This window comes from Cryptosporidium hominis (assembly GCF_000006425.1).
Source record: "Cryptosporidium hominis TU502 chromosome 8 CHRO018059, whole genome shotgun sequence".
Classification (NCBI taxonomy): domain Eukaryota; phylum Apicomplexa; class Conoidasida; order Eucoccidiorida; family Cryptosporidiidae; genus Cryptosporidium; species Cryptosporidium hominis.
In genome coordinates, this window is record NW_667423.1 from 13,867 (window position 1) to 28,240 (window position 14,374).

At 30.8% G+C, this 14,374-nt stretch overlaps 3 protein-coding genes across 3 annotated transcripts; 2 read left to right on the forward strand and 1 right to left on the reverse strand.

Moving 5' to 3' along the window:
* The first annotated feature begins 464 nt into the window (after window positions 1–464).
* Window positions 465–3,959, forward strand: Chro.80148 (SEC24). Its single annotated transcript, XM_662724.1, has 1 exon — window positions 465–3,959. The coding sequence occupies one exon, from the start codon at window positions 465–467 to the stop codon at window positions 3,957–3,959; it is 3,495 nt and encodes a 1,164-aa protein (XP_667816.1).
* Window positions 3,960–4,301: 342 nt separating this feature from the next.
* Window positions 4,302–9,284, reverse strand: Chro.80147 (DNA polymerase epsilon catalytic subunit -related). Its single annotated transcript, XM_662725.1, has 1 exon — window positions 4,302–9,284. One exon carries the CDS (start codon window positions 9,282–9,284, stop codon window positions 4,302–4,304), a length of 4,983 nt encoding a protein of 1,660 aa, XP_667817.1.
* Window positions 9,285–13,005: 3,721 nt separating this feature from the next.
* On the forward strand, window positions 13,006–14,358 carry Chro.80146 (hypothetical protein). The annotated part of the gene is made up of 1 exon (XM_662726.1): window positions 13,006–14,358. One exon carries the CDS (start codon window positions 13,006–13,008, stop codon window positions 14,356–14,358), a length of 1,353 nt encoding a protein of 450 aa, XP_667818.1.
* The last annotated feature ends 16 nt before the right edge of the window (window positions 14,359–14,374 follow it).

The window sequence follows — 14,374 nt, forward strand, 5'->3', positions numbered from 1 at the left end:
ATTTCATTATAGAAACTTATATATATTATAATTTTTTTTTTTTTTTTTTTTTTTTAAATATTTAAGACTGAATAAACGAAAGTATTTTTTTTCTTTTTTTTTTCAAATTAATTTTCCCCACTAAATAGTTTAAATAAATGAGAATTCCCGCCTATTGGGCAAATTTATTTATTACTTTAATGTGGGAATAATAATGAATGAAATAATAGTAAATGCATATTAGAAAGAGGGGAAAATAGAAAATTAATCAAAAAAGAATATTAAAATTAATTAATAAAAAAATTTAAAAATAATAGCAACAACCTAGTTAATAAACTGTATGGTTAAATTAATTAAGGAGAATATTTTCTCTACATTTCTTTCTTTATTTTATTTGGGGAGAATAATTAAATACTATTAGGAGCAAAGATAATCCTCTACTGTATGGGTTATTAAGACTTAATACCCAGAAAGTTAAATAAATAATGAGAGTTTATCCAAATTTTAGTACATCAAATTACTCACAAAATGGAAATAGCTTACCAGTAAACGACATTCCTAATCAAACAAATAATTCATCTTCAATTCAAAGTGCAACTCAACAACCAAACATACCTCAGTATGTCCAAAACTACTCCGTAATTAATAATAAGTATAATGGTCAGACAAATAATTACCTACAAAATGCTAATAACCAACAACTAAACAATAACCATCAGATTCAAAGTAACACTAATTCTACATCAAATATAAACCAGAGCTACAACTACAATACATATAACAATCCCACAAATTCACAAACACAACCTGTTCAACAAACTACATACCCCCCTCCTCCTAACAATAATTCAAGCATTTCAACTACTGGCTCCTCATACAATACGGCCTATGGGAGCCAGTTCCCGCCCAAGCATGAGGCAAAAATGAATAACCCGCCCATGCAAACAAGTACAATAGCGGCACCACATCCTGGTTCTTCCACACAATTCCATCAGGGTCAGTATCAGACAAATTTGCAGACTCAACAACAGCAATATCAACAACAACAACAACAACAACAGCAGCAACAACAACAACAACAACAGCAGCAACAACAACAACAACATTTGGCTGAAAATTCAACAAATCTTGTAACATCTTTAACTAAACCAGTACAATCTAGAGTGGATCCATCCCAGATACCAAGGCCAGTGTTTGGAAATATAATTGATAAGGATTGTTGTATCTATGAGAGTGACAAGTATTTACTTCCGCCAAATTCCTTGGCCGAACCTCACTCAATGTTGATAGATAGAGGTAATGCAACAGGAAAGTTTTATAAGTTAACTTTAAACCAAATTCCAAGTCAACACTCAATTTTGCAATCTATGAAACTTCCATGTGCAGCAATTATTCAACCGTTTCCTCTCTTGAATGATTTTGAGAATCCGGTACCTATTGTAAACTCCTCCTCTACTATAGAGCCAATCAGGTGTCTTAGATGTAGAGCATATGCAAATCCATTTACATGCGTTTCTCAAAATGGTAGTCAATGTCTTTGTAACTTTTGTGGGCATACATTTGATATTCCCATGGACTACTTAAGATTACTACAATCACAAATCAAAACACAAAGCTATCAATTTCCAAATGATGATCAAAATAACTATCCTGAAATATATCATGGAGTTGTGGACTACTTTGCCCCAGCTAGTCTTGGCGTTACAACTACCCCAGAACTACCTTGCTACTGCTTTGTAATTGAAGCCTCTTCTATGGCATTACAAGGAAATGTTACAAATCTTATCCTTTATTGTCTTAAACATATTTTTACTCAACTGGCCCAAAGTTCACCAGAATCTAATGTTACTCTTATACTTTATTCAAGAGAAATCCTTTTATTCCCATACCAGAATTTAAATGAAAACTCTAAACCTCCAATCAAAATATGCGTAGTATCAGACATAATGGAGCCATTCCTACCTTGTCCTTTATCTGAGCTTTGCGTCCCAGTTGCACAAGGATTGGAATTCCTCCATGAGCTCATTGATCGTATTCCATCTCTCATAGCCCCTCACTCAACTCCACATAATGCATACTTTTCAGCAGTTTCTCTTGCTACTCAAATTTTTAAAACAAGAAATTCAACCGGTTCTATCTTTTCCTTTGTCAATTCAGTACCAAATATTGGATTTGCTGCCATTAACACAAAGGAAACCAATGTGGCTCCCAAGTCCCCACCTCGTAAAACTTCTAAAGGGATGAAACCATCATTAGGATTTGTTTCTGGATATTTGGTACATAATATTCAACAGCTAGATACAATGGTTCAAGCTTGCAGAGAAAGCAATGTCTCTCTTGACACATTTATTGTAACAAAAATTATTCAAAGAGATTATTCAACAGGAGAACAAGGTCAAGGTCTTACTAGTCCGAATGCAAATGCGGGGTCAGCTTTTGGCGCCAACTCTGTACCTACAAGTACATTTGCATATTTATCTCAACATACTGGTGGTAAATTACGTTTATTTACAGAATTTCCTTTTGAGAAAATTTACAGAGATATTTATCAAACTTTATATAGTATATTTTTTGTACAAAATGTGGCCTATGATTGTACATTTAAACTACGTTGTTCTAGAGGAATTGCAGTTTCTAAGATTTATGCACCTTGGACTGCTGGCGGTCCGACGCCTGACCTTTCAGCCTTTCAAATTCCCAAATTGGATAGTAATACTGCAATAGCATTTCTACTTCGTCATGAGGAGAATTTGGAACAAAGAAAAAATGTCTTTCTACAAGCTGCTTGCTTATATACATGCAAAGATAAACGACAAAGACTGTTGAGAGTGCTTACCATATCTATTCCGGTCACTACTAGTATTACCACAGCTTTTAGATATGCTTCTATCGAACCAATTATTAATATATATGCTAGAATGGCTGCTCATCATATTGTTTCAAAAGGTCAAAGAGGTTTTTCTGGTTCTTCTGGATCTACTTCTGTAAGTTCAACAGGAGCTATAGCTGCAGCTACATCAGTAGTTCCTGGTCTTCCATTTTCTACTAACAAAAACTCTAGCTCAATTCTCACAGCTTGGAAGCAAGAAACTCTAAATTCAATTATCGATATGCTATTTTCTTATAGAGAACACTGTGCAAATACATCATCAACTGGCCAGCTCATTCTTCCTGATTCTCTTAAACTTACTTTGATTTATGTTTCATCACTATTCAAGCATCCTTCGTTAATGCCACTAAATACTGTTTTGGAATTTACTGTATCAGAACAGCTTGTTGGTTTATATGAGCTTCTTTATGCTTCAGTAAGCTTTACTACAGCAACTCTTTACCCAAGACTCTATCCTTTGCATCATTCTCTTATTTTATCCGAATCTAATAGTGAGTTGCAAAAGCTTGAATCTGTTGGACTTCCTTACCAGCTTACCTTTCAAAATGATACATCTATCAATACTGCAAATAATACCAATAATATGATGGGAATAAATGCTTCTAATACTAGCTCCTTCCAATCATCTGATGCTTCTATTATCTCTAGATATTGGCTCAATCATTCAATTGCTTGTTCTGGAGAAAGAATACTTTCTGATGGAATTTATGTACTAGAAAATGGGAAAGAAATCTATCTTTATTTTGGGCCCCAAGTTGATTCTAAAGTTATTTCAGAAATTTTTGGAGTCACTTCCATCAATTTTGAAAACTTTACTCAACTTTCTTTCCCACCTGAAGACTATTTACCTACAATGGAATCCAATATTGGTATTTCTAAACGTATCTCAAATGTGGTACAACAAATTAGAAACGATAGATTCTCTGTGAATTGTTATATGCCTGTTGTTATAGTTTCTCCCGTTTCTCAGAATATTGAAGCCAAGTTCAAGGCTATGCTGGTTGAAGATGCATATGGATTTGAAACTACTTATGTTGACTTTTTATGCAACGTACACAAATTGGTGCAAAGCAAAATTGTTGACTCCTAAGCTATCAAAAATCAAGACAAGACTAATACTAAGTAGATAAAGAGAATTGTATTATCAATATTATTATTATTGTTATTACTATCATCATATAAGAGAAAGAAAATGTTAGGCAAAGATGTTACCGCCACTACATGCAGGTTCATACACACAATGGCCCGCCAAACCCACATGTATTAATTTGTTTTTTTTATATATTTGTTTTTATCTTCAAATTGAAAACAAAGTCAGAATAGGTAGTTTAAGGATAGATTTAGATTATAGTAAGTTATATATAACAAATAATTCCGTTCTATTTCTTTTTTTTTTTTTTTTTTTTACTACCCTATCTATCAAATTCATAATTTAAATGTAGAAAATATTATCATACATATTTTTAAATTCAATAAGGCCTTGGAATTGTGGATTTTCGTCTTCTTCACTATTTAGATCAGAATAATATTGAGCAACCGAGTTGAATAGAGTAAAGAAATTATGGAAAGTTTTATGATTTCCAAGTCTTGTTGTTAATTCTCCCATACATTCATCGCAATGCTTTTGCATGTAACTTATTTGAACGGAGTTACATCTTGAACAGAGAATATCTTGTGATTGAATAACTTCCAGCCTTTCAAAGAATTCAAGAAGTAGCTTTTCTTCTAAAATCTCATTATCAATGGAAAAGTTACAATGACTACAATACCAAGTAAACCTTGGTCTAATTATATTATTGTAATTATTACTTGATAATCCAAGATCATCTTCATCTTGTATTGCATTCCCAGTAAAGTCAAAATCTTCTATTTCAAAACAATTTGGACAAGAAAAATCTTTGATTATATAAGGAATTAAAGGACTAGTCCATTTCTCTGTAACTATTGGATTAAACTCTGAAATATCCACAGTTTGGCAAACCATAAAAATTATTTGTTCATATTGTTTCTGTTTAGATTCATCCATTGAAAAGGATTTATCCAATCCCCAAATATAAATAAATAATTTTATTAATTCCAAGCTTAATGATGGTTTATTTCCATTATAAGCTTTTCCAATACATGGAGGGAATTCAAACAAGTCTTTGAAATTTCTTCTTTTTCTTATTCCTTTTTCTTCCATTCTTTTTTTTGAAGTTTCAATCATTAATGAATGGCTATTTCCTTTTTTCTTTATTGAATTTGGATATATAGCAAAAGGAATATCATCTCTCCTATTATTAATGTCCAGATTTTCTAGATTCTTCTTAAGTAATAGGGTATCGTTATCTTCTTCTAATATTGAGTTTGCATTCTTTTTCTTCCTTCTTCTTTCTTCTTCTTCTTCTTCTTCTTCTTCTTCTTCTTCCTCTTCCTCTTCCTCTTCCTTTTCCTCCTTCTCTTCCTCTTCAATAATCTTCCTATTTTCCTTCACTTCCTCTCCTTCCCTCATTATATCATCATTCCATCCAATATCATTTAGTGGATCATCAAACTGTTGAATTCCATATTTTCTTACAATATACGTATTTGGATTGGAAATAGCCTGCAAAAAGTTTTGAAAATTCTCACTAAAAGGACCAAATTGTTCCAAAACTATGTCTCCCAATATTTGCAAAGATTCCTTAAGAGATAAATTGGAATTCTTCTTGAAGTAGTTTCTCAATTCTCTAAGAGGCTCCATCAAAAAGTTAGAAATCTCGCCAACAATGTATTTTCTAGAATTTACTGGAAAGTAGTTCAGTAAACTTAGATTCATTTCATATGGATCTTCCAAACCTCCAGATCCTCCTCCTCCCAAGGTTCTTCTAATATAATTTGTTCTGTCAATTTGGATCATAGCCTTATACTCCACAGTAGGATCTAAAGAAATACCAGAATACAGTTCTCTGTTATTTAGTATTTGCATAAGTTTAGAAAATTGATTTTGAAGATCACTATTATTCCTAATACTGTTATTCTTCAATTCATCCAAATTAAATGTTAAAATCATTTTTCTAATATTTCCATATACTACTTGGATTCCCATTTCTCTCATATCAGATTCAAGAGATTTGAAATACCAATGAGCATAATCTTTTGTCATTTCTATTAAAGCTGGATCATATAAGAGAGAGTTTGGAGAAGATAACCAAGAATAGAATCTTTCCTGTAGAGTTACCATAAACTCAAAAAGTAAGCTTGAAGCTTCCTCTTCCTCCTCTTCCTCCTCTTCCTCTTCTTCCTCTTCCTCTTCTTCCTCTTCCCCTTCCCCTTCCCCTTCCCCTTCCCCTTCATCTTCCTCCCCCTTCTCTTCTTCTCTCCTCCTTTTCCTCTCTTCTCTCCTCCTTTTCCTCTCTTCTCTCTCCCCTTTCTCCTCTTCTTTACCAAGAATATTCTCATTCTTTTGATCAAATTGTTCATTCTCACAAGTTTTTTGACCATTGTATATTCTAAAGATAGACTCCACTTTTTCATGGTTTTCAATTACTGATCTCATTTTATTGATAGTTTTCTCCAAACATAGAAAAGCTGAGCTTGTGGATAATGATGAATGGTTATATAAAGGCTGAGAAATCAATAAGCCTTGTTTATTATTTGGATTACTCAAATGCTTTCTACTACCTAGATTATAGATCAAAACATCTTTCTTCTTATCATCTTTTTCAGAATTCTTTTTCTTACAATCAGCTCCAAGAATACGTTTCTCTCCTTGTTCAAAATCATCCAAATTGTACTTATCAGAAAGTATCCTACAATTTCTTACAGATTCAATGATTAGCCATTGCTTGAAATCCAATTGAACCCCATAGTTTCTATAGATTCCTGGCCTTACTACTTCCAATACATCAAATTCATCTAAGCTATTAATATTACAATTACTATGTCCTCCACATCCTCTTCCTCCTTTAGAGTTATTAAGATCTTTTGTTGGCATTAAATATCCAAGTCTTCTAAGATCCCAATCACTTTTTGAAAGTTGGATTAACTTAGGATTCCCAAGATCTGGAGTGGATCTTAAAGATCCCCAGCTTAATAATCCCATAGAATGAAGTTCTCTGGAATATATTATATCATATAAAAAGTTTGTTAAGTTATTTTTAAATTGAAGTAAATATAATACTGGAAGTCTTAAAGCTTTAGAAAGTTCTAAAGATAGCTGAAGTTTATTAATTGCTTCTTTTAAAGCTTTTAATGAATACCTAATCGAATCTTTATGCCAATCAAATCTACTAAATATTGAATTACTTGAATCAAAATCTATTATTTCTTCCCATAATGTTACCATTTTAGTTTCAATAACTTTCTTATTATGTTCCATTTCAGAAATATATTCTCTTAATATAGTCTTATAAAGATTTAATTCACTATTATGTGTTTTAAGTTCTTCTAATCTAACCATTGATTGTATTAAAAGAACCATAGGTTCTTTTGGAAATTCTTGGATTAAATCTTTCAAAAGTCGATCCAATTCTTCTAAACAATCTTTTGTTGTCTTAAAATAATTAACATGAATTTCAGTAATCTTTTCTAATCTTTGATCTTGTTTAATTTGTCTATCAAGCTCAGATTTAAGAATATTATTAGAAATATTTGGCCCTAATCCAAGAAAGAAATAAATTCTTTTCTTACTTAAATCTGTTAAAGAGAAACATTTTCTTTCTTCAAAAGTACATATTGAAAGAAATAACCAATGTATTATATCTCCATAATTCAAATTCTTCTCTTTTAATCCACCAGTAGAATTCCAAAATTTATCAGTAATTGCTCCATTCTTAAGAAGTAATTTCTCAACATTAGGAGTATTACTTTCTATGACATTCCCAAATTTTTCTAAAATAGAAAATTCAAGTGGTAAATTTGTCTCATAAATACCAACAGTATTATTATCACAAATCAATGTTGATTTTGATTTCTGAAATCTTCTCTCTGAAATGATTACTTCTGTTAAATGATTATACGGTACCCCTCTAGGTAACTCTTTCCCTGTAGCTATAGATTTTGTAATAAATTCACCATCATCATCATTATCCATAATTTGAATTTGAACATTTGTAGCAATATAAAAGCGTCTAAGGAACTCAAATGTAACAGTAAAACAATCTCCCGTTTCTTCAGAGTACATAACAACATTATAAAATCCCAGTAGATCTTCATCATAATTTCTTTTAATACTCCTTTGTTGGATACTAAGAGGATATATATCTAAAATATGAAATCTTCCTTTCGTTAAGAAAATATATTCAGATAAAAATTCGATACCTTTTGCAGTACTACCTTTTCCAAAATATTCAAGTTTTTCTATATCAATATTCTTTAGCTTTTTTTCAAGTTCTAACTGTTTTTCATTAAATGCATGAAAACTCTCCAACCAAAATTTCTTATGGTACTCTAACCAGGATTTAAATCCCTTTTTCTTGAATAATTCAATCCTCTCTTTTTTTGTCAGTTTTCCATTAAATTTTGAAATACTGCTGTTATTTCTGGTTTCTACGATTTTACAAGCCTGAGTTTGACCATGATCTTGAGTTTGACCATGATCTTGAGTTTGATTCTGATCTTGAATTTGACCATGATCTTGAATTTGACCCTGATCTTGAATTTGGCCCTGATCTTGAATTTGGCCTTGACCTAAAGTTAAGCTCTGATCTCGATTTTGACCGTGATCTTGAGTTTGATTCTGATTTTGAATTTGACCCTGATTTTGAATTTGACCCTGATCTTGAACTTGGCCCTGATCTTGACTTCGGCCTTGAATAATGGAATTATAATTAGGGAGTTCTGAGAAACTGCTCTTCTTTTTCTCCTCCTTCTTAACAACATTAAAATATTCTGAAATCTTTTGTTGATTTGTACCAACTATCTCTGAATGGTATCTTACCCAACTCGGTACCTCTAATTCTGGAAGAGGATTTGGAACCCCCTGGTTAATTGCAGGAATGATAACTATCTTTAAAATAGTGTTTGTAAGCCTGTTCTTATAGTATTCCCAGTCCAGAATGTTACGAACATTCCATTTGTTAGTCTCATTCTCTTTATTAAGAATACCATTGCCACTACCACTACCACTACCACTACCACTACCACTCGTTATATCTACATCTGCTTTCCTCCTGTGCTCCACCAACTCATCCTTTTCTCTCCTTCCACCAGATTTACTTATTCTTAGCCATTTAGAAAGCCATGAAATTCTTGTCTCTAAAGGTGTTGAAAAAATAGAAAGAGGAACTGCTCTTTGACTTTTATCTTCTCCTTTAGGGAACTCTGAAACAATAAACTTACAAACAATATTCTTATCCTGAATATATGAAGGATTCTGAAGAAATTCAAAAAGTCTTTTTGCTGTTGTAATTGACATTGACTTAGCATTCCCCATCTGTTGTACACTCTTTGACATATTCTTTGACTCTGAAATCAAAAAGAATAATTGTTCATCATCTAAAATACCTCTTCCTTTAGTATCTATCAAACTTAACCATTTCTTTGATATTGAAGCTACATGATCATATGCTTCTTTCTTTGAATTACCTTTTAAAAATGCTGGAAATAACTCCTCCTGAAGAATTTTTATCAATTGAAGCTCTCCTCTTCTCTTTAATTCAAACCCTTTAAGTTCTTTAAGCCTATTTTCAAAATCAAAAACTGCATATCTTTTCTTTAAAAGCTTATTCTGTTTATCAGAAGCTGGAATAAAGAAACATTTATATGGGCCATCCACTTCAAAATATATTGAATTCTCTACTTTAATATTATATTTTCCAAGATCTGCATCATATTCCAAATATTGATCATTTGTCCAACTTTTGTGAACTTGTTGATTTAACAAAGTACAAATATAATGAATCTTCTTNCTACCACCATCTTTTAATCTAAAAGTGATTTCCTCTGGAAATCCTTTTTGGAGTATTGCCCAAATACCATCCGTATCTAATTCTAAAGGTCTNACCGATACCTTCCATTAAAGATCTTGCTTCTCTAATCACATTACCACCTACCCATGTAACAATAGCAGCCATTTCCATAGAAAACCATCTACTCCCTTTTCTCATAACATAGCCATAAAAAGAATTTAAAATACATTTATGAGCTAATTGTAAAGATTCATATAAAAGCTCTTCATTCTGTGCTTCCTGTACTGCTAATAAATCTCCTAATAATTCAGCTCTCTTTAACTTTTCTTCTGCTTCTTTTTTCTTACCTTTATAAACATATCTTCTATCTCTAAAACGTCTAACTGTATCTATATAAAAAGGATTTTCTCTTTGACAAACTATTGAAGATCTTGTCTCTTCAATATTCTCAGTTTGTTTTCTATATATCTTATTACAATAAGCTTTCATCCTTTGTATTAAAATCTCTGATTGTTGTCTAGGAGTTAAAGATGACCATTTAATCTTTTCTTTATTATTAATATTTACATTTTCTCCAGTAAATTCCATCTTCTCATCATTTTCTGAATCACTTTCATGATCTTCAAATTTCTTCTTCTTGTTAACTGCTCCTAGTTCATTCTTAACATTCTCAAAAGTCTCAATTTGGATATGATTCATCATTCTCTCCATCTCTCCTTTGGAAATTGGAAAAACATCTCCTTTCCATCTCCAATTCATCCTTCTTTGGCAAAGTTTTGACTCAGAGTTGAATGGACATTTCATACAAGTTGTCTCTTCTATTACTGCTGTTGGTTGTAATCTATTAGTTAGAATAATATTAGGATACATAGCAGCAACATCAAGATGATATATTAAAGGCTCAATTTTGATTCTGGGAGATTCTAATAAACTTTGTAATTTTTCAAGAATTTCATTTCTGACTTGTTCATAATTTTCAATATTATCAATTGTAGTACCAGAATCTTTAATACCAAAATTCAAAGTAGTATCTAATATTTTAATTAAATTTTTAAGGGTATCGGTATTTAAACAAAATTTTTCAGGAATATCAGCTCTAAATACTCCACTACATAAAGATTCTACAGTACCTCCAACATAAGTACTATTTAAGATGGGTCTATTTTGATAAAATTCCATAGTTTCTTGAACTTTTTTGTTTGGAAATAAAATATTCTTAGTAAAAGCTTCTTTCATTAATAAATGTTCACAAAGAGTACCAGATCCTTTTCTAAGAAGATCTTCTCCAGATAAGGGAATTATAGTAGCTAAAGCAAATATAAATCTGTGAACATAAGTCTTATAAAGAAAATAAGTAGCAACTGCATCTGAAACAGAGTATTCTGCAAGACCTTGAGGATTTGTTTTTGCATAAGGAACCATTAATTCAGGATCAAGTTCAACAGGATTATATCTTAATTTTGCTTTAGTAACACTTTTTAAACCTCTAGAACCACAAGGAAGATATGAATCTCTTTCTACCCACCTAAAACAATCTAAATGAATAATATTAGTTCCAGAAAAGATAGTTTTATTAGAAGATTGTAACCCTCCTCCTCCAGAGGAATGATCAATTTCCATTCGTATTCCCCATTCTTTGGAAACATCAATATCATATTTTTTAGCTCTTTCATATAGAAAAGGGAAATCAAAATTATCTCCATTATAAGAAGCAATAATATGAGGTCTTAAAGTCTGAATAAGCTTAATAAATCCCCAAATAAGTTCTTTTTCATCAGGATAATTAATACATTTGAAGAATGATTCATACTCCTTTTTAGGAGAGTATTCAAAATCATATATATCAGCAGAAACAATTTCTCTATTAGTAATTAGGTATCCTTGACCTTCAAACATACAAGAAATCATCATAATTTGGTCTTTCTCTACATTAGGGAACTTTAAAGGATCTTTAGTAGTTTCAATATCCCAAGCTAAACTTCTTAAATCAGGAGCAGAAGTATCATGATCTAAACATTTTAATTCCAAAAGTTCATGAGTCCAACGTACAGAATCATACCACATTCCAATAGAAATGGAGTTATCAATCATAACTCGTGCTTCATATTGAACATCATATTCGTAAATTTCTGAAATAGAATCCAATACATCAAGAGTTTTATTTTCATAGTTGTTTTGTTGATCCTGATCGTAATAAGCACCTAAACTTTCATTCTTTTTCTTTTCAAGCTTATTTCTTTTGATATGATCAAGAATTTCATTTCTAATAGAAACAAGTTCCTTAACATTATCAAAGGAAGCTTTAATAACCTCTCTTTTTTCGCCAATTAAGTGATTATCAAGAGTTAAATCCTCTTTCATTATATTAGTAAATTCTATAGTAGTATCTCTATATTTATGTTCAAGATTGGTTAGTATCCAATGGATATCAACAGCTTTTTGTGCTTCTAGGTAAAAATATGGTCTAAAGAAGAATGGGCTTTTAAATGTCATTCCTTGTTTATTAATAAAATATAAATTAAGACATGAACGTTCTTTATAAGATTCAATAAGTTCTGATGAAGATTCTAAAGTTCCAATTTCCATTCCATCAAATGCTGTTCCAGATTCAGATATTAATTCTGATGATACTTGAACATTGTATAAATAACCAATTTCCCTATGATTTACTCCAATTTTTTGAAAATTGATTCCAAACTTTTTATCAATATTGGAAGAGCCACCTAACTCAAACCTACCTTTCTTTCTTTCAGTAGTCTTCCTCTCAAACTTTTTTCGACCATTGTCCCTGTAGCTTTTACTTCTCTTCATTATACTGTTGTTAGAATTCCTAACTTAGTTATTTCCAAACTTTCAAATATCTACTAACTTTTCAGTTAATTCCGACCTAAGAATGCCATAAGGCATTACTGAACTTGGCCTAATATCTATAAATGCCTTAGTTTGATTTGTTTATAGTTCATTAAAAGTAAATCTGTTTTTTATATATTTTTTAATTCTTTATTACTAATAATTACGTGTGTGTTTGGCGCCAAATTTCTGCAAATGTTAGTACCGGTGTTTTAGCATTTCCCCACACTGTCAGAATGCCGGTATGTATGTAAAATATATAAATACTAGAAATTTAAGAAATATTGGTAAAAATTGGTATTATTTGAAATTTTAGTAAAATTGGTTAAATTAAGTTATTAATTTGCATTTAATTAAATAATATGTAATGTAAATAGTGATTCTTAAATTTGGATAATGGTTTGAGCTTAGAATAAAATGAATTTAGAAAATAGAAATGAAAGTAATTTAGACCTGAGTTCAGATCGAATTGATAGAATTTCTGCACATGAGCAAGTTCTTGCAACAAAGTATTTGAGTAGATATAAATCATTTTATGGGAGATTACATTCCCCTTCCAATAATGGAATACAACAAAAAAGAGGTATTTTTATTCATCTTGATGAAGAAAAACAGTCAATAGGAGATCAAAATTTTGCGATACCTTTATCTAATAATACTGAAAATAGGCATATAATATTGGATAATATTGTAAAATTGAAAGAAAAACTTATTAAGATTAAGGAAAATATTTCAGCTTGTATTGATTATGATTGTATGGAAAGAAATAATAAGAGTATAGAAGAAATTATGGAGAAATGTAATGAGATTACTTTGATGAAAGAGAATCTAAAGGATAATGAGCAAAATCTCACAAGAAAGCTTGCTCTGATTAAGAATAGCTTTAAAACATCAGTAATTCAGCTTAAGAAGATTGAAAGAGAGTTAAATAGAAATCAATTATTTTGGCAAGAATCTCAAGTAGGTCTTGCTCCTGCTGCAAATGCCAATATATTGAAAAAAAAGAGGCAAATTATTTTAAAAGAACAAGAAAAAAGTGATAATTCCAATAGAATATCACAAGATATAGTAACTGAAAGAGCCCAACATTCGAGTGAAAACAAAGAATTTGATGCAAATAGCTATATTAAAGGATCAATAATCAGCGGAAGCATGGCTTTAAGTAAAAGAAGTAGTATAAACTCCATGAATAATTCGTGTTATACTTTGAAGGAGTTACAAAAATCTGAAATTGAAGAAAGTCAGATATCTTCAAGTGAAATTGTTCATTATAATACACTAGCCTCAACTAATCCAGATAATAACGATAGTAATAATAATAATAATAATAATAATAATAATAATAATAATAATATGGCTGAGAATAATCATTATACTTCACATATTAATCTAGGATATATTGATGATGAAATTTATAGAGATGGGTTGAACTTTCAGAATTTAATGAATTTAAAGAATCGTCTACAAGGATACCTAAATCAGACTCCATATCAAATTTTGAATGGAATTGAAATGATTGGGAAGAAACAGGATTCTAATTTAGAGAATACTGCTTATTCTATATTAAATAAAAGACAAGATTATATATTAGATTTTACAAAAAAACTAGAATTATCAGGAATGAACTTGGATATTGAAAGAAGTCTATATGTTAAAAAATCTAGGCTATTTAGACATCAACAAAATTCAAGATACAACAGTTTGAGTACTTTATCTGATTCTCAAGCATATACTCTATTGAATATGATAGGAAAAGGGGGATTTGCCTGAGGTTTGGGGAAGGTTT